At 56.3% G+C, this 23,585-nt stretch overlaps 1 protein-coding gene across 3 annotated transcripts in view; it reads right to left on the minus strand.

Annotated features, from left to right (window-relative positions):
* The window catches only part of LOC113922428 (TRIO and F-actin binding protein), a 54,876-nt gene that overhangs the window by 14,186 nt on the left and 17,105 nt on the right, over window positions 1-23,585 (minus strand). For 2 of the 3 annotated variants that reach the window (XM_035721819.1, XM_035721820.1), the window contains exons 1-5: window positions 9,123-9,299; window positions 3,960-4,016; window positions 1,314-1,382; window positions 1,106-1,195; window positions 622-731 (exon numbers count right to left, since the gene is read on the minus strand). In XM_035721819.1, the coding sequence (XP_035577712.1) occupies window positions 622-731; window positions 1,106-1,195; window positions 1,314-1,382; window positions 3,960-4,016; window positions 9,123-9,299 (503 nt within the window). Of the gene's footprint in view, window positions 1-621; window positions 732-1,105; window positions 1,196-1,313; window positions 1,383-3,959; window positions 4,017-9,122; window positions 9,300-13,194; window positions 13,333-15,720; window positions 15,799-18,537; window positions 19,684-20,391; window positions 20,507-23,585 lie in introns of those variants that run through there. The other variant, XM_035721821.1, reaches the window with a different exon arrangement.

The raw sequence follows: 23,585 nt of genomic DNA on the forward strand, positions 1-23,585 counted from the left end.
CGCTCGGCATGACAGATGAAGAATCTGACCCTCAGACAAGAAAGTCACGGGCCTGAGGTTGAACAGCCGAGGTATGGCCAAGTAGGGGGGTCTTATGCTTGGGCCCCCCAGTACCACACGCCATTCCTGCTGTTCAGCAGCTGCGATTCCCAGCCCCGCCGTGGGCGGTGAGGGTTTAGACTGTGGGGGGGGGCTCTGCCAGCAACTCATTCAGTCCTCCACTCCTCCGCGCATGGCGACGTCCGGCGGGGTGAGCTCCTCGTCCGCACTGCCTAACCACACCCTCTCCCCAGCTCAGGCTCAGACACAGCTCCCACGGCTCGGAGACAATCAGCCACTAGCGGGGGGCCTCTGACTCACTGGCATCTTCTCCGAAGAGTCAAGATCCCTCCCCGCCTTTCAGATGTGGGGGACTATAAAGGAATGGCAGTCAAACCACAGATCCTCAAAGTATTTTCGGGTGAGTGCCAAGAATGCTCCTTGCCCTCTCTCTATTTTGTTGATGGAGAAACCGAGGCCCCAGAGGTACAGCCACCGGGCCCTCAGCTGGGTGCCAGAACCCCACTCAGGGATGCAGGGGTAGGTGCCTCCCTCAAGGTCCCAGTCCAGCTTGGCACATACTTGGTGACATCCGGGGCAGAGGTGGGTCGCACGGTCTTCCTCAGAGCCTCGATCCAGTTTCGCCGGATACCCGAGGTCATGGCCGACAAGGTATAGATAGCATCCTTGGTCTGCAAGTCCACCCCACGGGCAGGTTGCCACATGGCCAGCTCTGCCCCCACCCCGCTCCCTCGCCACTGTGCACCCCAGGGAGGGTGGCCCTCTCCCCCCAAGTAGGGAACCTAAGGTCCTGCACCTAGGGATGAGCGGAGGGTGCCAAAGCTCCCTTCCACCCGCGGGCTCTGCGGTCTCCCCAACACTCCACCCGTCCTCCCCCACCAATGATCTCTGAGGCCTCCCCAGAGACGCCAGGTGTTGGCAGCAGAGCTTCTGACGGCTCTCAGGACAGGGTCTCCAGGTCAATGAGTGACAGGAGCCAGTCACGAAGCCCATCGCCGGCCCCCCCACCCGGCCCTGATGCCACCCCAGCTGCATGGCGGCTCACATGGATCTGGAAGCCATAGTTTCGCTGCACCGCATACTCAGTGACGTCTGTACAGGAGCGCAGGTCAATCTCGCCATCCAGCTCGTCGGCCTGCCGCAGGAAAGCCCACGATGGTCCACGCCTTCCACTTCCCCGCTGGGCGCCCCCGGTCCCCTTCCAGGGCCCCCAGCACCTGATGGGGACAGGGAGTCTTCCCACTTGGTCTCACCTCCTCAGCGGTGGAGTCCCTGTAGTACTTAAGGCTTGAATCTGTCAGCACAAACCAATGCTTCTTCCACTGTGAAGAAGAGGTGGCAGTGAGCGAGGGGAGGGGGCCTGTGGGGAGGGCGGAGCGGAAGGGGGCTTGTGGGCACCGTTCTGCAGCCATCCTGGGTGCTGCCAGGTCAACAGTAGGGCCCCAGCACCCTCTTCTGCCCTGTTGATGGCCCGTGGGGACAGGGGACAGAGCAGAGGCAGAAACTCCAGATCTGAAGCCTGGCCCCTCCAGGGGCAGCACCTGTGAAATGGGTTGGCCTTTCCTCAGTGCCGACACCTTCCCTTTCCTTCTGGGAGCCCTTCTTTGATGTGTTGACAGTCCCGCAGCCCTCTTGACCCTCTCCAATGAGATCACCAAGGCTCCTACGAGTAACCCCCTCCAGTGCAGACCAGGAAGGGGTTGTGACCTGTGTAACGTCATTTGCCCAGCAAGTCAGGGAGCAGAACTTTGCACGTCTTTTCCCCCAGGCCCCTCTGGATCACCTCAGTAGCCAAGGACAAGGGACCCAGAGTGGACTGGAAGGTGTCCTGGGGGAGGTGTCTGAGCACTGGTCCTATTGCTCCTTGAGCTAGGTGCTGGTTACACGTGTGTTCAGCTTGTGAGGACGTTCTCTGCACATTTATGATTTGGGCCCCTTTCTGCAGTGCATCTCTGCTCCAGCTGGGGTTAGGTCGGCAGGCCACAGAGGGGAGGGCAGGGGTGCCAGAACAGCTTGATATTAAATATGCCAAGCTCAGCCCACCTCTGGGCTTCTGGCCATTCACTGGAATGCCAGTTGAGGTCCACCCACTCCCAGGGTCAGCACATGCCACCCAGTCCTCAGCCCTCCTGGGGCTCCCCCAGATCACCAAACTCTATTCACTTTTTTCTAAATACTTAGTTTTCTTCCCTCAAGAAGATGGCAAGTTTTCAAGGATGTGGCAGAATGACACTTGCGACTTCTTTCCACACGGCCTCCCCTAAGAAATAGGGCTTAGCATCCAAGAGACCTAGGTTATAATTATTTTATCCCTTGCTAGCTGTGTGGTCTTCGATCGGGTATCTCGACCTCTCTGAGCTTCATTCTTCTGACTTGTCAAGCGGCGCTGATAAGAAGTCCCTAAGCCTTCTTGGGAGGTCGGAAGTATCTATCCCTCCCTTGTATGTTTCTCGTAGCACTTAGCATAGGGTCAAGCACTAGGTTACTGGGGATTGTCCTAAGAGTCGCCCGGGTTGCCACTCAGAACCTCAACTATCCCTCTACAAAGCAGGGCAGGGCTTCTGTGCCAAATGGTCTCTTTGGTCCTTGCAGCCTAATCTATGATGGCTGAGACAGGAGCCAGATAGAGTTCCGTGGCCTTAGGCGGCCCAAGTTCTAGGCCTGGGTCTACCGAAGGGGCTACTAGGCCCGGAAGAGATGGAAGCTCTGTGGGCCTGTCCCCTGTCTGTGTGTACCAAGGGGCTGGGCTGGCTGAACTCCCAGGGTGGACATTCCAAAACCCTGCGAAAGAAGATGAGTAGCGGCCAGTTCTGGGTGGGGCCCATCATCTCTGCCCTCCGGAGACCCTGGGTGGGGAGGCTGGGAAGGGTCACTGGCAGGGTTCCAGGCCTTGTGTGAGCCTGGAGCACAGCCACCAGAGGACCAGTGAGCAGGCAGCAGGAATGGAAGGCTGTGGGCTGGACGGAATAAAACATGTCGGTAGGAAACACAATGAGATTCCCTTTGGCTCTGAGCCCTCCCCGGCATGTGGGCTGCACGCAGACCCGAGCCAAGGACACATGCAGGACAGGGGCAGGGAGCTGTCCCCTCCCAGGCTGAGCGGGCAGGAAGCCAGCTCCAGCTCCAGCTCCCAGACTCCAGCCAGCCTGGCAGCTGAATGGGCAGAGCCAGCGAGAGGCCACTGTCCCTCCTGGTTCTAAGGATGGACACATTAGAGAAAGGGAAAGGTTCTTAGCTGAGCTCTGGCAGGGACCCTACACGCCTCAGCCTCTCCGACCCTGTTGTCCGCCCTGGAAAGATTCATCATGATCCATCATGCCCATTCCATAGATGTGGTTCCTGAGGCCAGAGGAAGCTGTGGCTCGACCGGTGGAGCCCCAGGCTGGTGAGACTTCAAAGTCGGTGCTCTGAGGCCCACTTCAGGGGGGCGGGAGAGGTTCCTGCACGCCTGAGTCTTTGGGAATCTGTAATGTCTCAGGCCAGATGATCTCTCTGAGCCCTTCCACCCCAGACCCTCAGACCCAGCCAGCATCATCTAGAGACAAGAAGGCCGAGGGGCTCTCAGTGACACGAGGGGATGGGGTGTAGGGCGTGAGGGGCTAGGAGGCCTCTACTCCTGCTGCCCTGTATGCCGGCAGACTGTTCCGGCAGCCTGAGATGACTGTAGCCTCTGCATTCCCACCCCCACAGCCCAAGGCCCACTGCGACTGCCCAAGAAACACCCGCACTCAGGGTGCCCGCTCTGGGCCCACCCGGGTCTCCTCCACTCAGAGGCCGGGCTCTCCAGAAGCCTAGACAAGCCGTGTTAGCAGCTCAGCCTGCTGGGCTGCCCCCAGGGACCTGCTGGGGTGCTGAAGCTGCCCAGACCAACCCGTCCCCTCTTGTTAGAGCCCTCCTACCTCTCCAGGCTCATCCAAGATTGACATCCATCCCTTCTTGAAGTTGAGCAGATCGGGCTGTGGGAAGATGAGGAGGCAGGTGATTTAGGCCTGGCGGAGAGCCAACCAGGACTGCACCCATCCTGCCCCCGAGTCCTGTGAGACTGGGTTTCTGGGGAGCCAGGAGAGGGGGGCTGAGGGCCCAGGTAACCCCCAAATCAAGGCAGGCTCCCCAGCCACTGAGGCAGCCTTGGCCCCTTTCCCTCCGAGAGCCAAGAAGGTAGGCAGGGTGACTGGCACATCTACCTTAGATGCCCAGGCTCCCCTCCCACCAGCCTACCTCCTCACCGAAGAGTAGGAGAGAGGGGCCAGAAGGGCTCTGCCTATAGAGATCCCAGAGAGCGCTGAGAACAGCCTGAACCAGCAGGCCTGAGGAAACTGTCCCGTTCCTCTCACTGACGAGGCCAGGAGGCCCACCAGGAAAACGCCCTAATGACCCCGCTCATCCCCCACTCACTGATCCTCCTGTGTTCCAACCAGCCCTGCCCTTTCCATGATTCCTGGAGACCCTGAAAGATGGAGCCAGGCCGAGGCTGGGGTCAGAGATCCTCTGGTGCCCTCCAGATCTCTGGAAGGGCCAGGAAGATGGGACCTCAGTCCTGGCAAGCCCTACCTGCCGGGTGCTGCCCAGGGGGGCGCGGGCCCGGGGTCTGGGGGCTCCCAGCTGCAGCATGTTCCACAGAGACCTGTGAGCTACGTTCCACAGAGACCTGTGAGCTACGTGCCACACACACCCCCTCCCCGGGCCTAGACGAAGCAGCTACTCATCCGGGCATTTTCTCTGGCCATGCCCTTCTGGTGGGCTCCAGCCCACAGACCCTCCCAGCCCACGGCAGACTTCTCTCTCATCTAAGTCCTGGTCCCCTCAGCAGAGTGTCAGCTTCTGCCCACTGGCAGGGAGGAAAGCGGGGCGGGCCAGGCTGTGGGCAGGGAGGAGGCAGCCACCTGTTGCCGTGGCCCTGAGCCCACCTATCAGCGCCAGCATCACAGCCTCACCAGGCCAAGGTGTCTGGTTGCGTGGAAGGAGCCTGCGGCATGGCTCAGTGGGGTGGGCAGCAGAGACAGGAGCTGGAGACCGGAGCCACCTGACCTGGCCACCTCCCCTGACCCGCCTTCCTCCCCATTCTCCTCTTCCACAGGTGGAGGAAGTGGCCCAAGAGGGGCTTGGGCCAGCAGCCTGGACATCCAGAGCCATCCAGGGCCCAGGCTGTGGGGCCAGAGCCCCTGGATCTCAGCAGGCCAGCAGCCCCACCCCTGCATGGAGGCCCCTCCCTGCATACCTGTCTGAGGGAGGGGACCCAGGCTCTGCTCAGAGCTGGGAAACCCTGGGGCTGTTTCCCGCTCTCTCTCTCCATTCATCCTTAACCTGCTCCCCACAAGTGCCAGAGGCTGCTTAGGGTGGTCCCCAGCTAAGACTGAAGACCGGCAGCTACGCCCGGGGCCACCAAATCACCTGGGTGACCTCCATTCAGAGAGGGACCTCCAGGGACCCCAAGTCCAGGCATGCTGTGACTAGGCCTCAGCAAAAACCTGCTGAATAAATATTACCCTCCTTTACCTTCCCGGTCTAAATTCCTGTGCTTTGGGGGCCGTCTCTGCCCCCACCCCTTGGCCCCGAGAAGCCAGGCTATCCAGGATGGCCCACAGAGCTGGCACTGCTGTGCTGGTCCGGGGAAAGCTCCTGGGAAAGCTCCTGGGAAGGTACGAGCGGACAACCCAGCCCATCAGACTGGGCCAGGACTGGGAGATCAGCCATAGGCTTCCAGGGGTGAGCAAGGGCTCCCCAACTAGAATGAAAGGCTGGGACCCCAAGGGCTGCCTGGAAAGCAGAGGGTGGGGTGGAGGTAGGGTGGCGGGGGAGGACATCACATCCCCTCCCTGAGCCCTGGCTGCCTAATGTGGCAAATGATGGGGGGAGGGGTTCTGCCTTCCCCCAAGCTTTGTGAGAGGGCTGAATGAGCTATACATGGAGAAGCTCAGTGACCCTCTGGAAGCTGGTACAAACATGCTGCACGCCATGTCGGGTGCTAGATGGCACACTGACCTTAGGGGCAGGAAGCTGCCAATGTGAGATTTTAAATCCGCTGACAGGGAAGGTCCTGCAGTAACCTGGGAACCCCTGTTCAGGGTCAAAAGGTCTGCTAGCTTAAACCTCTCATGCTGTACCTTCCCTCGTGGCCTCTAGGGCCCAGCCACCCTTCCTCGACCTGAGGAAGCTCACCTGCCCTTTGTCCCTCCAGGAGTACCAACCAGCTCTCTCCTCCTTTTGGTCACGGCCACAGGTCAGCACTGCCTCCCACCTGCCTAGACCACTGACACAGCCCCCTCTAAGCACATGCTTGGCAGGCGGACCCCCTCTAAAAGGCCTAGTGTCACAAGTCTGCTTCAAACCTCCAGGGATGGCTCCAGGGGGCTTCAAAACAAAGTCCAGCTGCCTGATGGCACAAAAGCCTCAGCTCAGCCTTCCAGCCTGGCCTCCCCCTTGCATAGGGAACCCCATTTTTATATCATCATCACATATGCTCTCTGATCCTCAACACATCAGGACTCCAGGCCCTCCACACCAGCCCATGTCCTCTGCTTAAGTATCAGGCTTCCTCCTCCACCGGGGACCAGGCAAACCCCTAACTCATGCCTTAAGACCCAGCTTAATTGCCACCTCCGAGGTCCCTTTCCCAGTACACACCACACCCCAGCCAGCCGCCTTCCCACAGCCTCTGCTGCATCTGTGATGATCTTGAAGCCATTCACTTATCCCTCACAGGCTAGAGTAAAAGCAACTCACTGTTAGGGACGGGTGCTGTTCACCCTCTAGGACCAAGGGGCTAAGGGAGTGTTTGTTGAAAAACATTTTTTTTTTTTTTTTTTTTAAAGCACCAGGCACTGTTTTAGGCCAGGAAATCAGCTGCGAAGGGGAGATGTGGCCCCTGCCCTGGTGGAACTCAGGAAACAGACAGACAATAAACAAGTGGACAGGTATATAATTTGATGCCAGGCAGTGGCTAGGCCAGGAGGCTCCAAGGGCAGGGCTACACCGGGCTAAGGCTAAAGGAGGTAGAGCAGATCTGGACTCCAGGCCCAGCTTCCTGAAGCCTTTAAGCATTTACCCATTCACGGCAGCTTTACCACTCGCTCCCTCCAGATATCTGAGCTCAGGGCTGGGGTCAGGAGAGAGGAAAAGGGTGTGACGAAGACACAGGAGGGACACCAGGCTGGGGCAGGCTCAGGCATGAAGGCAGGCACAGTGAAGCCAGCAAACACTGTCAGTGGTGATCATGAGCCTCCTCTCTGCTCCAAAACCTTTCTTGGCTCCCCAGTGCCCCCGACCAAAGCCCAAACTGCTCCTCCTGGCCTTTGAGGCCCTCCCTTCCAGGCCCTCTTTCTATCTTCTCACCTTTCCCCAAACCCGACCAAGGTGTGTGTTATCTACACTGTTCCCTCCCACTAGTCCATTTCCACCTGACCAAGTCCTCCAATAAGAGGAGGGTGTCTTCCTTTGGAAGCCCCCACCCACCACAGGGTCCCTCCTCCAAATGCCCCCACAGGGGGCTTGGAGCTGCCTCACCCTTGTTCACCATGCGCTTCCTCAAGAGAGGCAACAGTGTACCTTTCTTATCTAGCCCCAGAGAGAAAGCTGGGGCAGATCTCGCTACAAATGCTGGCTCAGCCAGGGCCCAGCTATGTCACCTGGGGCATGTTACTTCCCCTCTCTACACCTCAGTGTTCTCATCTGTTAGATGGGAAGTTATAATCAACTTTAAAGGATCAACTCTGGTAATGTGAAAGCGCCCAGTTCAGGATCTGGCAGGCACCCAGTAGGCAATGCAAGTACCCTCCCCAGGGCCTGGGGGCCTGGGAGCCTGGGGGTGGGTGGCCAGGACACTGACTCAGCTCCTCCCCCCACATCCCTCTCCGCTCACTGACCAAAGGGAGGCTGCTGACGACAGGAAGAGCCAGCAGGGAGGTGGCAGGATGTGCGGAGGCCGAGGAAGTCCAAGCAGCGGCCAGGTCATCACACTCACAGGGGCAGGGACCCTTAGGGCCAACCTCCAGCAGCCCAGCCCACTTCTTGTCAGGGTCTCCACGGATTTGCGCATGCGCAAACACACCCTGCTCAACTCCATCACCCCACCCTCCTAGGCTGTCAGAGCCTCCCTAAGGCGCCAGCCAGAAACCAAAAGCAGCCCCGCCCCTCCCTCCCAGAACATCATGGTCAAGGGGCCAGACTGACCTGGAAAGAGGCTACTCCTTCCTTTACACTCAGGATAACCTAGGGCAACTCACCACCACTCCCTCCCCATGCCTCAGTTTATCCAACTGTGAAATGGGAATAATGGTGAACTCGGCTGTGGAGCCCAATATGATCATTAAGGCACAAGTACTGATGTGACCTGGGCAGTGTTCATCCCCAAGAGAAAGACAAATCTCTGCCATCGTGTCCCCCACCTCACTCGTGGGCTTGCCCCACCCAAAGCCTCAGCGCCTCTGCGAAGCGGCAAGCCCGACAGAACATGGCATTGCTCCGCTTCAGAAATCCCAGGACGGGCTCCCGGACAGGGTGCGACGGGATGGCCCCTTCTCACCCACCCAACCTCGGGCCAGCGCCCACGCGGGTAGGCAGCCCTCCCAGGCCTGGCTCTGCGCGACCCATTCGAGCCGGGGAGCGCCTCTCCAGCCCCGGGCGAGACCCCAGACCGGGCCCATCCCCGTTCCTCCCACTGCCCGGAGCCCTGGGAGTCCCTACGGGTCCAGTAGTTTGGGAATCAGGTCAGGTCTTCACCAAGGCGGCTGGAGGAGAGGTGGGAAAGGGCCATCCGAAATCGTCCGTGACTGGTCCCGCAAAAGTTGCGGGGGGGGGTAAGGGTCTCCCCAGGACAGGGAGTTCCCATCTCCTGGGGGTCGCTCTGGCTCCTGGCCCGGAAAGGTGAAGAGGAGGCTGGGGGAAGTTGAGGCAGGACGGCCGGCCTGTGCCGCTGAGGTCGCCCTGTCTTCTGGCCGAGACCTCCTCTCGCCGCTGGGAAGTGAAGGGGGTGCCCAGGAGGGGAGCGGCTCGGCTCTGGCTCGGGCCGTCGGCTCTCCTCCCGGCCTGGGGCGCAGAGGGGCTGCCCCGCGGGGGACACTCACCGTCATGGCGGCGCCCCGGGGCGGCGGGAGCAGGAGGCAGGAAGGTTGAAAGGACTCTCGGGCCGGGCTCAGCAGCGCGGGAATCCCGCCGCCGCCGCCGCCCCTCTCGGCCGCCCGCCGCCGCTCCTCCGGCCCTTCCCTTCCCCGGCGCTGCCCCGGCCCCTTCCATCCGCCCATAAAACTTTTTTTTTTTTTTCAAACTTCCTGGGAGGACCCGGGAGGGCCAATGGGCGGCGGGGAAGCCGGGACAAACAGCGGCGGGGGCCGCGGGCGAACCAATGGGAGCGCGGGTCGGGCCGGGGGCGGAGCCTGCCGCGACGGGACGGGTGCGCGAGGGCGGTCGGGGCCGGCGGATGGGGGCGGAGGGAATCGAGGGCCGGGCTCTCGCCGCCGGCGCGCTGGGAGGAAGGAAGGACCTAGTGTGCAGGTGACTCGGTCGGGCCCCGGCTCGGGAGTGCAGGGCGGGGGCAGCCGGGTGTGGCACCCAGTCGCCCTGCTATGGCTCCCGCGAGCCGCCGGACGGAGCGATGGGTCCACTAAGGGCTCGGCGCGTCGGTTTGACGGAGACGTGGGCAGTGCACCCGGTACTAACAATTCAGGGGGTCCCACTCGCCGAGCCCCGCTCGTTACCTGTGTGAACCTAATTTCGGCCTCTCCACAGACCTGACGGGGAGGTGTCCCTGTCCCCATTTTACTAATGAGAAAACAGGCTCAGAGAGGTGAGTCGACTTGCCCAGAGTCACAGTAGGAAGGGACGGGATTCCGAGCATGTAATCTAAGCCCAAAGCGAGTTCTGGAGTGGTAGGGCATTCACCAAATGGCTCCTCCTCACAAGCGGGTCTTTCTCGGCTTAAGAACCCCATTTTGGGATCTTGGGTGTGGGCGTACGCCCGTTTCTCACATTCCCAGCACTTGGCAGGTTGTAAGAGGCCTTTTGCCTGCAGAAGCTCATCTGAGCCTTGCAGCAGAGGAGGGACTTTGGTGGAGTGTGTTGAAAATGCAGCGATAGCTTGTGTGGCATTGTGATTCAAACCCTGTGTTACCTTAAGCACCGTACTCAACCCCTCTGGGCCTCAACTTCACCCTCTGTAAAAGGGGATAACGCTCTTATCTCCTGATGTTCCTGTAAGGATTAAGTGTTAATTTAAGTAAAGCACCCAGAACCCCTTTATCCCTAGTTAGCTAGCGTTGGGGGGGGGGGTGCAGGGGAGCTTGGAATAATTGCCATTTCAATTTTCTGACAGCTCAGTTTTGGAGTTCAAAAATTATTGCTGTCATAACTATAATTACTCTCCCCATTTCACAGATAAAGAAACAGAGGGCCAGGGAGCTGAACTTCCTTCCCACATTTCCCACTGGGTGCCTCTCCTCTACCCTAAGGAATGAGTCCAAGAACCAGCCTGTCTTCCTTTAGACACTGGCCTTCCTGTTTTCACGTGCTGTTTTCCCACTCTACCCCTGTACCTCACTCAGGCATTTGACCCTTGGTAGAGTGAGTGAATAAACAGAAGACCTCACCAGCCACCAGTGCTCTGGCCCAGTGGCCCCTGGCAGCACCAACCTCCTTGCTGCTTTCCTGGCCTCTGGGACTCCTCTTGTAGTACCCTCAACCCAGCGATCAGATCACTCCCTTGCTCAAAGTTCAACACCTCCCCAGTGCTAGTAGATCAGCTCTGCATTCTTGTGCCAGGCAGTCAGCGTCCATCATAATCAGACCCCTGCCTGTTGTCTTCCATCATTATACACACACATTTTACATGCTCAGGATACAGAACATGGAGCCACCGGGAATTCTCAGAATAAGCCAGGTCCTTTGTACCTCGGATGGGACTGCACATTGCATTCCCTGCCGGGTCTGGAACACTTCTCAGCCTGTCCTCTGTGCCGCAACACACACATACACTCTCCCTCCCTCTCTCCCTCCCCTCCCTCCCCTCTCTCCAAACCCTCCTTGTTTGCCTGGAAAATGCCTCCTCACCCTCCAGCTCTCAGTCCAAAGGAAGCCAAAGTGCTACCAGCACAGATTTAGAATCTCCTGGTCCAGTGCTCCCTGCATCCGTATATTTGGCCACTAAAGGGATGACCACAGTGTTCTTACCAGTTACAAGTCAGTGCCCTCACCAAACTGAGCTTCCTGTGGGCAGAGACAGAGTGTTTTTGTCTATATCCTGGAGGCCAGCCCAGGGCCCCAGCCCACAGTAGGTCCTCAGTAAACACAGTTCCGATGAATGCATGCACAAACGAAGGAATGACTCCCTTACCACAAATTGTCCTGGTTCGGACAGAGATGGCACAGACCCAGGGACCCAGGGCTACCAAACTCCAGGGTTATCCATCTCAAACCATTACTCTACTGAGGATAAGACCATGAGGCTCAGAGAGGGTGATGATGGCCCAAAGCCATACACGTTAGTGACAGAGACAGAACTCAAGTTTCCTGGCTCTTGACCTTGGACCGATTTCACTCTCCAACCCACGAGGTGTTTGAAGCTGCTCTAAGTAACTGTCTGGGATGCCCCGCTGGCAGTTCCATCCTGTAGCTCCTGATTTTTCTCCCTCCCAGATGAGAAGACATCTGCCAACTCAGAGCCTCCATGGCCACATCTGTGTAATGGGGAAAATCTGTGGAGATTCTTGGGGCTGCAAGCAGGGCTTGGAGATCGGGATGCTCAGAGGCGGGAGGGCTCTGCAGTTGGCCCAAGCAGGGTTCAAATCTCAGCTCTGCCCCTGTGTGACCTAGAACAAGTGGTTTCTCTCCTCACCGAGCTTCATTTCCTGATCTGTAACATGGACAATATCCACCGTACTTAGTATGCCTCGTGGTGAGGATTAAATGCGATCAGGCATGTCATGCACCGAACACAGAACTGAGCACAAAGGAGATGCCCGATACACTCTGGTTATCAGCAGCAGCAGCACCACTCCGGAATCCTTCTCCCCATTTCTCTGCCCTTCTGTCCGCCAGGGACTTACCTGCTCCCTCCTACCAGGCCTGCTCCATGTTAGTGACCTTTAGTTAGTGTGATAAGGTAAATCCCGCCCAGGGCTTGAAGGTACCACTCTGCCCAGATAACCATGTTTGTCCGATCACCCTAGTGCCTTAACCCCCAAAAGCAGCAGAGAGGAAATCATGAAGTGGCTGGGAAAGTTAGTGTTTGGATGCCGCCCACCCCCTACCATCACACCTCTGTGCATCCTGATCTCCCCAAGCTCTCTCTGCAACCCTGAGAGTCGCTATAGACTTTTCCCCATTATACAGATGTAGCCACTGAGGCTTCGGGTGATTAGCTGCAGCCATTCTCTCATCTAGGAATGAGGAAAATCAGCAAGAGGCTGGCTCCTCTAAACCCTAGCTGCGCCACTCGAGCAAGTCAGCTCACCTCCATGAGCCTCCATCCCCTCATTTGCAAAATGGGTGCACTGTCCCTAACATGTCCAGCCTAGTGCTGGACCCAGAGCCAGTGACAGTACAAGAGTCAGCCTGTCATTAAGAGAAGAGAGCCCTTGAGCCAGCCAGTGGCCCCTGCAGAGGCCAGGCCCCTTGTCTCTGCTGTGAAGGGGGCAGGAGGGAGCCAGTCACAGCTGCCTCCCCTCCCTGCCCTTGAGGAAACCCTGAACCAGAGGCTTGAGTGTTTACAGCCCTCTCAGGGCAGGGGGTAGGTTACGTAATGCCAGATGTTTGTGAAACTGGCTCAGGCCCAGGTCTGAGACACACTTTGCAATCCCAGAGCCCCCCACAGGCCATCCCGCTCTCCCTTCCCCCCCCAAAAAAACTTGGTTCCCCTTGGCCCAGTTGCTGATTGGGAGCTTTCAGCCGTGTAGATTATTCAATCCCACCTCACCCCGAAAACTGAAAACGGCCCCAGTCCTGTCCTGGAGGTGGGAAATCCCACTCGTTTGCAGAGACCACGGGGCCCTTAGGACCGTGTTTCCATCCTTCCTTTCTCTTGTGGGAGCCCCAAGTCCCCCCGCCTCAGCCCCCACTCTCCCTCCTTTGACTAACGCCAGCGTCCTTCCTCCCCTCCCCGTCTCTCCCACCCTCATCCCTCCCACCCCGCTGGAGCCAGCCTACCCTTTGCCACCTGAGGACCCCCAGAGACAGCAGGAACGGATTGAACAGCGTGGGACGGTCCCCGGGCATCCGCCATGAGGTCACCAGTCGGCCCTTGAGTGGGCTCCCAGACTTGCCCTCCGCTGGCCTCTTGTCTGCCTGTCAAATAGGGTCCAGTGTTGGCCCCCAGGTCCCTTTGGTGGGACGGGGGGGTCCCTGACTAGTCTCCCCTGGCTATTCTGCCATGCCCACCTCAAAGGCCCAGGGTTCCCATCTTTCTTGTCTCACAGAACTGCCAAGAAAAGAGCTTGTTGGGGCGCCTGGGTGGCTCAGATGGTTAAGCGTCTGCCTTTGGCTCAGGTCATGATCCCAGGGTCCTAGGATCAAGCCCCGCATCGGGCTCCTGGCTCAGCGGGGAGCCTGCTTCTCCCTCTCCCTCTGCCTCTCCCCCTGCTCATGCTCTCTCTCTCTCTCTCTCTGTGTCTCGAATGAATAAATAAAAAAATCTAAAAAAAAAAAAGCTTGTTAATTCATTCACACTACAGGGTGTTTGATAGGGCTCTTGGGGCTCAGCACCTTTGGAGACGTGCACTTCACCACCCTAAAGTCAAACCACAGGTGGCCAGTAGGAGGGGCGTGCAGAACCCCGTGTGTTCAGCCTGCATAAGGTTTTCAGATTATTTTGCATTAGGTTCCAATGTTAAAAAATCAAGAGATTAACATATAACCGCAGATTTCCAGTTTCTCTTGAAATACCTAAAGATGTGGAAACTCTGGGTCCATCTCCCCCATGGCAACAACCCGTCTGGCACCAAGAGGTCACACAAGTGCTTCCATCTGCCTTCCCCTCCCCCCTTTATGAAAGGAATGAATCAGAGACTTCTGCAGCCACCCCTGGCAGAACCCCCAAATGTGCCCCCTTTGCCGTCATCCTTGTTGGGGAGACAAGCCCCAGCAAAGCGGAGGCATTTGCCCAAAGTCCCCCAGCAGCTTACTGGCAGAGAGGTAGGACAGAGTCCAGGTGTCCCCACTCTTCAGAATCCAGAGATCATCTGGCAGTGGGACATAAAGCATCAAATCACAGGCCCAGGAAGGCTTTGGGGCAAGGACTGCTCCCCACCTTCCCACCACATTCCCCCAGCACAGCCCCGGCCACTGGACCAGGAGCTGCATGCACTCCAATTTACTTCTGGCCTACACCCAGGCATGCAGAAGGTGCTGGCTAAGTGTACGTGAATAAATGAATGGATGGATGAACGAACGAGCGAGCGAACGAGACAGTCATCAGCTCTGTCCAATCCAGGTTGCCTGGGGCTGCATTGAGAGGCTTCCATGTTGGTGGAGATTAGAGGGAGACCCCTATATTGCTATTTCTTCTTTGTTCACAAAACTCTGGCCCCAGGAAATATGAAGAAATAACCCAGAAAGAGGAAGAGCAAAGTTGCCAGAGCAACTTTGTGAGAGCAAGAAGCGCCTTCAGTGACCAGTCCTCTGTCCCCTCCCATGTCACAGACGGGAAGACGGGCCACCAAGCAATGAGAATCCTGCTGCCACTGTAGGAGGCCATGTGGGGAATCAGGACAGAGCCAGGAAGCAACGTGCAGGCAGCAGAGGGACTGTGGGATGGGGGTCCCAAGCCCCAGGTTCTAGTTGGAGGTCAACAGCTGCCTGGCTGTGTGACCTGGGATGACTCGTTTCCTCATCTGCACAGTGAGGGGCAGAATCCGCCGCCCCCCCCCCAGCTCTGATTAGCGGCAGGGCCAGACCGGGGGTTCCAGGCTGCCAGACAGATGCATCCCCCCCCCACCACCACCACCAATCGGCTTCTCAGGCGGAGCACAGAAACAGTGGAACAAGAGCAGGATGAAGAAAGCACAGCCGCAAGCAGCCTGTCTCCTTCTCCCTGCCTCCTGCTGCCCCAGGCTGTCAGCGCTGACCTCACCTCTCTGGAGGCCGAGCGTGATGAGAACAGTCTGTTTGGCAGGTTGTGGGGAGGGGTGGGGCGCAGCAATGTGCTCCAGCTGCAGCCAGGCCTCCCAGCAGCCTCACTGGATCCCACCCCCTGCACACATCTCTCCCGCCCCGGACCCTGGAGACCATCCAGGCTCAGCTGACGGCAGCACCTCCTCGGCCCTCTTCAGTGGTTCTCTGGCTCCAGCTCTTGGAATCTCTACCCCTTCTCCCTGCCTGGCCAGCGCTCCAGAACCAGATGGGCCTTACCTTCAGACACCATCAGAGTCAAACTGCCATTTGCCCAGAAAAGGGGAGTGACTTTTCCAGGACATTCTAGCAAGTTAAAAGCAGAGCCCTGGGCTTCTGACTCCAGGATCGTTTACCTGCCCAGGTCCCCAGGCCCAAAGGTAGCGCTGCTGCCCAGCTCCTCTGGAGCCCCTCCTCTTGAGGCCCTACCATGCACACAGATGACCCCTCGGAAGAGCCATCCCTGGTCTGGATGACCCTAGAGCTCATCACAGGACCTCAGCCCAGCTCCAATCTGATTTCCCTTCCCTTCACCTCCCTATGTTCCCACACCCACGACCCAACTACCGAGTCGGCCTGCTTCTGGTCGGTCAGTGAGTCTTGGCCTTTGCTTGGTTCTGAATCCTCAGGCTCCTCTGATTGGAACTGGAGATAAGAAAGAACACAGCTTAGCTCAGGTTATTCCCCAGGTTCCATCCATGTATCTACCTTCTTATCCATCCATTGATCATTCATCCATCCAACATCCATCTAGCATCCAATATCAATAGATCCATGTATTATCCATCCAACCAACCAGTGTCTACCCTACATTATCCACTCACTAACCTATTCAACATCCATTATCCCACTCATACATCCATTCCTCTATCCATCCATCCTACATCCATGTAGCCTTTCTCAACCCATCCAACATCCATCCATCCAACCACCCATCCGTCCATCATTCTACTCATCCTTCCAACATTCATTTACCCATCATCCATGTGGTGTTGGATGGGTGTCACCACCCATCATCCATACTCCACATTTACCCTTCCCCACACCATCCATCCATATTCTACTCATCCATCCATCAGTTCATCATCCCGTCTTTCATCTAAGCAACATCATCTATCCAACACCCATTATCTATTCCACCATCACCCACCTCACTTTCCACCCAACATCTTTTTATCATTTATATTTACCTATTTATCTGTCCGTCACCCATTTACACATCTATTGTCCATCATTCATCCATCATCTACCCACTGAGCCACCCATCCTCCGTTTGTTTCTTGCATGCATTTAAGCATTCATGGATTCACTGATCCATCATCCATTGAGCTGAGCTCCTCTGTTGTGTCACATTCTGGGCCAGGAGCCAGAAGTGCAGAGATAAAGTAGGTGCAGCTCCCACCCCCAGAGGGCTCCTCTTTCCTATGGAGGAAATGACAACTTTCTTATGGGGGAAATGACAGAATTTCTGAGCCTAGAAGGGAAACATTTCCAACGTAGGGGTGGGGTGAGTATTCAGGGAAGATATCTCAGAACAGGGCACCTGGTCTAAGACTTGAACGATGAACCAAGTGTCCGGTGAGTGAAGAGGGAAGGGAAAGCATCCTAAGCAATGGGAAAGGCACGTGCAAAGGTAGGGAGATGTGCCCGCAGAGCTCTGCATTCATCTCCGTGGAGTAGAGAGCAAATCTGGGGTGGAAGGAAGGGCAAGGGGAAGCCATGCCAAGGATTTGCATAGAGGGTGACCAACTGGCGCCCCAGCAACCTGGTAAATGCCTCTGCGGTGTCATTCGTGAAATGCCCTTAAGCACCTGGTGCTCCCTCCCGCCCCTCCCTAGTGGCCATGGCTAACTTGCCAGGGACTCCGGCGCCTCACCAGGGAGCAAGTGCTGGGAAAGACTCTTTCCGGTAGACCAGGCCAGGCAGCAGTGTCCCAGCATCCACTGGGCCATAGCACCCCTCCTCCCTGAGCTGCCTGTGGTCCGTATGCCTCCCTGACAAATATGACAGCTTCTTGGGCGGGGGCTCCAAATTCCCCAGTCCCCCTCTGGCCAGGAGGGCAGGACCTAGTTGGTTCATCCCTGCATCTCTCTGGTGTCTGTGCATTGAGTCAGTTGGAAAGTAAGTAGATAAAAGCCTCAGGGAAATACAGAGGAAGGGGCTCCCCAGTCAGACCCTGTGCTCAGAGGCTTCACAACATGGCAGTTAAAAGCTGGGGCTTTGGAATTGAAGCTTTGATCTAATTTCTCACAACTTATGCATGTGTGACCCCCGGCAAATGCCAGACATGTCTGAGCCTTCTATCAGGCTGAGGCATACGTGGCAAAGGATGTAAGGCACCAGGCTCAGAACCCAGTATAGTGTCGTCCAGGAGGGAGGTGGCATTGGGCTGGACATCAAGGAAGTGAGGGCATTTGGATGAACGAGCAGGAGCCTCCAAATCACCCCAGCGGAGCCTATGAGGGAAGCAGCTGGTCCCATTTTACAGGGCAAAAGAGGCTGGGTGCCCCAAAATGCATGCTGCATTCCCAGTGAGCTGAGGCTAGCTTGCCCTGCTCTGGCCTCCCCAGCCGCCAGCTGCAGGTAGATGCTCTGGGCAGCACCAGCGTACCACTGACTCCGTGACCCCGCCCCTGGGGCGAAGGAGGCAGGGAAGGGACCTGGTGAGCTCCTACTCCGTGTCAGGACTGGGCCTGCCTTGCACATGGGCCCTCATTTAAATAGCCTGGCTTAGCAGCCCGCTCAACCCAACAAGCATTTGTGCAACCTCTTCTCTGTGCCTAAGAGGAGCTGGTAGGGGCCAGAAAGGGCTAAGTGAAGCTGTCCAGACTTTGAGGAACTTCGAATAGGGCAGGGTGGAGGGACTTGGACTTGACCACACTGGTTGCGGTCCAAGCCAGGGTCAGGTAGGAACCACCAGAGGCCGCAGGAAGAGGGCCTGCACAGCCGGGAAGGGGGAGCGCCCTGGGCAGAGCACCTTGCTTGAAGCCCCGGGGTGGTCTGCGCTGAGCCGTCCCATGGGATCCGCTACCCCAGCCCCAGCCCTCACTAGCTGTGAGATCTCGGGTAGTTTAACTTCTCTGTGCCTCCAGTTCCTGATCTGTGAATACACGGTGCCTTCAGGTTGCTGTGGAGATTAAAGGAGGAAAATACCCAGAAATACCCAAACCAGGGCTTAGCAGCTAGTAAATGCTGGTCATCAAAAAGTGTGGGTCGTTATCACTGCTGCCCAGTTGGGTGGTTGGGAAAGTGTTGGTCAGGAGGGAGGATTAGGGCTGAGCCTTGGAGGGTGTGCAGGAGCCAAAGAGAGGCCTTTCTAAGGATCCTTGTCTGGGCGGGGCGGCTTTCTTTTCAGGCTGCCCCTTGCCTGTGAGACAGACTTACCTCCCAGTCTGGCAAGCTGGGACCCTCTGCAGGGCTCCTGTTTCCCAGAGGGCCCAACTCCTCCAGACCAGCCTTAGCCGAGGTCTCTGGTCCACTCGTCACTTTGGTCTTTGGCCACTGGGTGGCGGTGCAGGCAGGGCTGGGTGGCTGGGCAGAGCTCTGGGGCCACTGCCCAGCGCTCTGTCCATTGACCAGTGTGGACTCCTCCCAGCCGTCAGGCTGGCCCTGTTGCTCTAGCTCTGGGGCACCGTTTGTGCCTGGGGAACCCACCTCTGGCCCTGAAGCCGGGGCCGGGGTACCCCAGTGTCCAGCTGGGTCCTTGCAGGGCAGCTGGGCCTGCAGGAGCTCCAGGAGGCCTTCCCAGTCCAACCTGGGAAGGTGGGAGGTGAGCATCAACTCCTCCGTGCGGGCCGAGGCCCCTTCTCTGGGCGCCCCGAGAAGGCCCACGAGGTCCCTCCCATCGAGCTCGCGTCGCCTCTCAGGGCTGTGCAGGTGTGGGCACATTCCCTCAGCCCCCCAGCCCATGGTGGTGGGTGTCTCAGGCCTTTGGGATTTCAAGAACTCTGCTGGGCCTATCCTGGAGTTCTCTGGGGGGCTCTTAGGCTGGTGAGCACTGGGCAGCTCCTGCAGGCCGCCCCAGCCTCTCTGAGCTGACCTGTCGGGGGACTCCCGCAACCCATTACTAGGGGGCTCCTCCCAGGCCTCTGCCTGCCCCCTGTGGCCGGTGGGGCCACCCAGCTGCCCCCAGCTCTCCTCAGACTCCCTGAGAGGGCCCCTCCAAGTTCCCTCTGGGGCTCTGGCAACCCCCCGGCAGGGCCCCCCAAGTCCTTGCCAGCCCCCCAGGCCTGGGCCCTCCTGCAGGCTGTCGCACCCTCTCTCCAGATGTCTGTGAGGGCCCTGAGTTCCTGGAGGCTCCTCCAGACTCTGCCACCCCCCCAGAGGCTGTCTTGGGCCCGCCTGGCCACTTTCCAGAGGTCTCTCTGTCCGCCGCTCCCTCTCAGGGGCCCTGGCTGATGTCCTTGGGGGCAGCGAGGACCCCTGGAGCTGCCGGTCCCCTTCAGGCCGCCTCTCGGGGCTCCTGGGATGAGGGGGCTCTGCTTGGCTCCTCCGGGCCGGTTCTGCCTGCTTCGCAAGGGACTTGGTTACCTGAGGATGAGGTGAGCGGGTGGGTGAGGCTCCAGGACCCTGACTGGGTGGTCTCTCTCTAGGACAGAGACTGGCCTTTGCCAGGCCTGGGGAGAGGCAGGCTGTCTTCACAGCAGCCTGGATGACAGCAAGCCACAAAGTACCTAGGGTCCCTGATTTCCCTCCCTGGGCAGGGGAGGGGGGGGTCAGCTCTTTCCTTTCACCCAGTCTCCTCACTTTCAGAAAGAGATCTTTAAAACGCTGCTTACTTTCCTACCCACCCCCGCCCCCTGCCAAGATATTGATTCCAACCTGTGCTATCAGGTGCTGGAACTTCCACCACCAATACCCCACCCCACTGGGTCGGGCCTTGCTCTCTAAGAGTTTCTTTAAAAATACGAATGGCCACCCTGGAAGACATAGCCCTTAAAGCCGGAATGATGCATCTGGGGCTCTCCCTGAAAGCTTTTCAAGATAGCAGGTGCCTAATGAAGGAGGGTGACGACAAGGAAGGGCCATCTACAAAGGACTAATGTGGGGTCCTTCTCAATTTTGCCAAGAGCTGCTGGCTCTTTGGGAGAGGGGGAAGCTGGAGGCCCATGATTGGGACTTGGACCCTTTCATAAAGGACCTCCTTCCCAAGACCCAAGCCTGGCACCTGGGGGAGGGGAGAAGCAGTGGCCCACCTCTCGGGGCTGCAGGGGCCCGGGGCGGACTGGCAGTGCTCACCTCCCTGCTGAGGGCAGGGCTGGGCTGTCTTCGGAGAAGGTGGTTCTGACCTTGGCTGGGCCGCTGCGACTGCCCCTCGTCCCGGGCCTGGAAAGCCCCTGGTGCCTCGGACTTCCTATGAGCAAAAGCAGCCGCCCCTCTGAGGGCCCTTGGGGCTGTCCCACTTCCAGCATCCTGGGTCCTCTACTCCCGCCCCCAATCGGAGGAGATGTGGGAGACTGGGGGGCCCGCCATGAGCTTGTTGAAGGGCTCTAAGTAAGGGATCATCCTCTCAGGTTCTCAGTTTCCCCTTCTGAAAAATGAGGATGGTTGACCACTCTAATCTGTCTACCTCAGGGGGCAATAAAGTGGGGAAAAAGGGTAAGCACAGGATGGGGGGCTTAGCCTTGGCCTTGACTGCCTCCTGTCTCACTCAGTACTTCCTGTTTCTGACCACCACCCCACGAGCAGCCCACCACTCACCCCTAGACATGAGCACCTACTGTGTACCAGGCACTGGGCACACATGATCGTAACAGCACACATTGAGCACTTCCTATGTTCCAGGTGCCAAGCACTTGACCATCCCACTTTCTCTCACGTACCCCATGAGGTGCGGAGGGGAGATGCAGAGAGTTATGTACCCCCATATCCCATTCTTTCTGCCCTTTTCCTGTCCACATGGTGAGTTTGGGATTTCCCAGGCCTGTCTTTCCGCCCCCTCGGTAACTAAGAGGGTTCCAGCACTTAGCCTTGAACACTCCAGACCATCCTAGCTGTCAGTAAAAGAGCTCTGAGCAAGATCAGAAGGAAGAAACATCCTCTACATTTCCAGAAAGTCCAACATAAACTGTTCACGCAAATGTCACTTCTAAGACACCTGGACTCCAGGCATTGTTGCCACATCCAACAGAGATAACCTCTAAGCTGTAAAAAGTCCCTAGTTCCAGTTCATTGTCTTGCTTAACAATGAGTAGCTGTGGTTGTTAATATTTAACATGACATCTCTGTTGAAAGGTAGCAACCAGACAGAATCTGGGCACACCTCTCCCGTCCCGTATGTAAGGGCATCAAAACCCAAGACTCAACAGCTCCACTGGATGTTTATTTCAACAGGTCTGACTTCATCTAAATGGACAAAGGGAGCTGGGTCTCTAATGGCTGGACTGACCTGAGGGAAGCCTGAAAGAGATGACCCGGTGCCGAGCCCCAACTGAGCCAGCCAAAAGGGAAGGAAGAGGGATCTCTGCTCACCAGACCTGTGCTCTGCCTTCAGCCTGTCTCTCCCTTGGGAACTACACTGAAACTCCACAGAGGCTTTGGAGAGTAAAAGAATTATGAGTTTGGGCTTTGTTGCTGTTGTCTATGGCTTTTGCCAATGTCATTAGAATAAGACCCATAAGGTGCCTGGGTGGCTCAGTTGGTTAAGCATCTGACTTTGGCTCAGGTCATGATCTTGGGGTCCAGGGATCAAGCCCCGCATCAGGCTCTGCGTTCAGTGGGGAGTCTGCTTCTCCCTCTCCGTCTGCCTCTCCCCCTGCTCATACTCGCTCTCTATCTCAAATAAATAAATAAATAAAATCTTAAAAAAAACAAAAAACAAAAACAGACCCATAAAGTAAGTCAAGTTTTTGTAGACTCACAGGAAGCCAAAGTCCTCCACCCCGGAGTTAGTGTTTCTGAGTTTAAGTGCTGCTTGATCAGCTTCTATTTTTAATCTATCTGAGACCAGGAGGGTTCCTTGCTCTGTTAGATCTGAGGCCTCAGAGGGAGTTTTCCCCAGAACCAGGTGTTGGGGGCTCCACATAGCAAAAGCTCCAAATGACTAGGCTGGGGAGGGTAACAGAGAAGACTACTCGGTGCAGGGCGTACAGGAGAATGGGTACCCCTCGAGTGGATGCACTTTCTGTATAAACTCCAGCTTGCCCAACGATCATCCCTTCTGAGAAGTTTCCCCCATGTGGAATTGAGAGATAGGAAGAAAGGACTCAAGAAGATTCTGAGAAGCCAACGGAGAACCCAGTCCCCTCGGGCTGCCTGTTCCTCAGTGTTGGTGTGGCTGCAACAAGGGAGACGAAGCATATTTCCTTTGGAAGCTTGGATGGGCTCTACTCTACTTCCAGAAGGTATTAAAGGACAAAAGCCATCAAGTCTAGCAAATTCCATGAAGGCTCTGTTTTACATTCAAGAGATTCCAAAATGTTTATATGATGCTAAGATAAGGGATTCCAAAGGCATCTAGAGGGGGAAGAATGAAGCTATCAAGCCGAAACATCTAATGCTTTAATGGGATAGCCCTTTAAAAGAAATTTTCCAGGCTCAGTTAGACAATGCTTGGACAGAGTAGATGCTCAATAAATACATGTTGAATGAATATATGGAAGAAAATAAAAGCATGGCTCTCTAGCCACCCACTCATAACTTTCAGTCTGTCCCTTACAGATATTTAAATAGGTTTTAAAATTTCATCTTCAGACGACAAATGTTTTTCTATTTGGAAAAAGTGCCATACAAGAGAAAATAACTTACGTACTCAGTAGAGTTATAAAATCTTGATTAATAGTAGTCTACTTCAAAATGTAGACATTAAATATATACAATTTTTTGTCTATCAGTTATACTGCAATAAAGCTTTTAAAAGGTAAACAACTTCAAAGAGAGTAAAATAAAATGAATAGAAGTATCTATGGAAAAATAATTAAACGGTTAACAAGAGTATAAACATATTCCTGACTTCTATTATAAAACTTTTCTCTCTCTCAAAGTTATTGCCATAAGGAAAAAAAGAAAAAGAAGAAAATATAACTCTGGTATAAAGACCTTTAGTGTCCCTGCTGAATTATCAGATAAAATCAAAAGTATGCACATTGATACTGGACCAAAAATAGTAATCATAAAAAAGGCCAAAGACAAGGGGGTTTTTAGGGCAGTTAAATACTCTGCGTGATAGCATAATGGTGGATATGTGCCATTATATGTTTGTCCAAACCCACAGAACGTACACCATCAGAAGGGAGTCCTATTGTAAACTATGGACGGTGGGTAATAATGCCATGTCAATGTAGGTTCACGGTTTGTAACAAATGCTCCACTCTGGTGAAGGCTGTTGTAGTGGGGGGAGACTGTGTGTATAGGGCGGCTGAATGGGAAATCTCTGTACTTCCCATTCAATTTTGCTATGAACCTAAAACTGCCCTAGAAAAATTAAAATGTGT

The sequence above is a fragment of the Zalophus californianus genome, chromosome 9 (genome assembly GCF_009762305.2).
Source record: "Zalophus californianus isolate mZalCal1 chromosome 9, mZalCal1.pri.v2, whole genome shotgun sequence".
NCBI lineage: Eukaryota > Metazoa > Chordata > Mammalia > Carnivora > Otariidae > Zalophus > Zalophus californianus.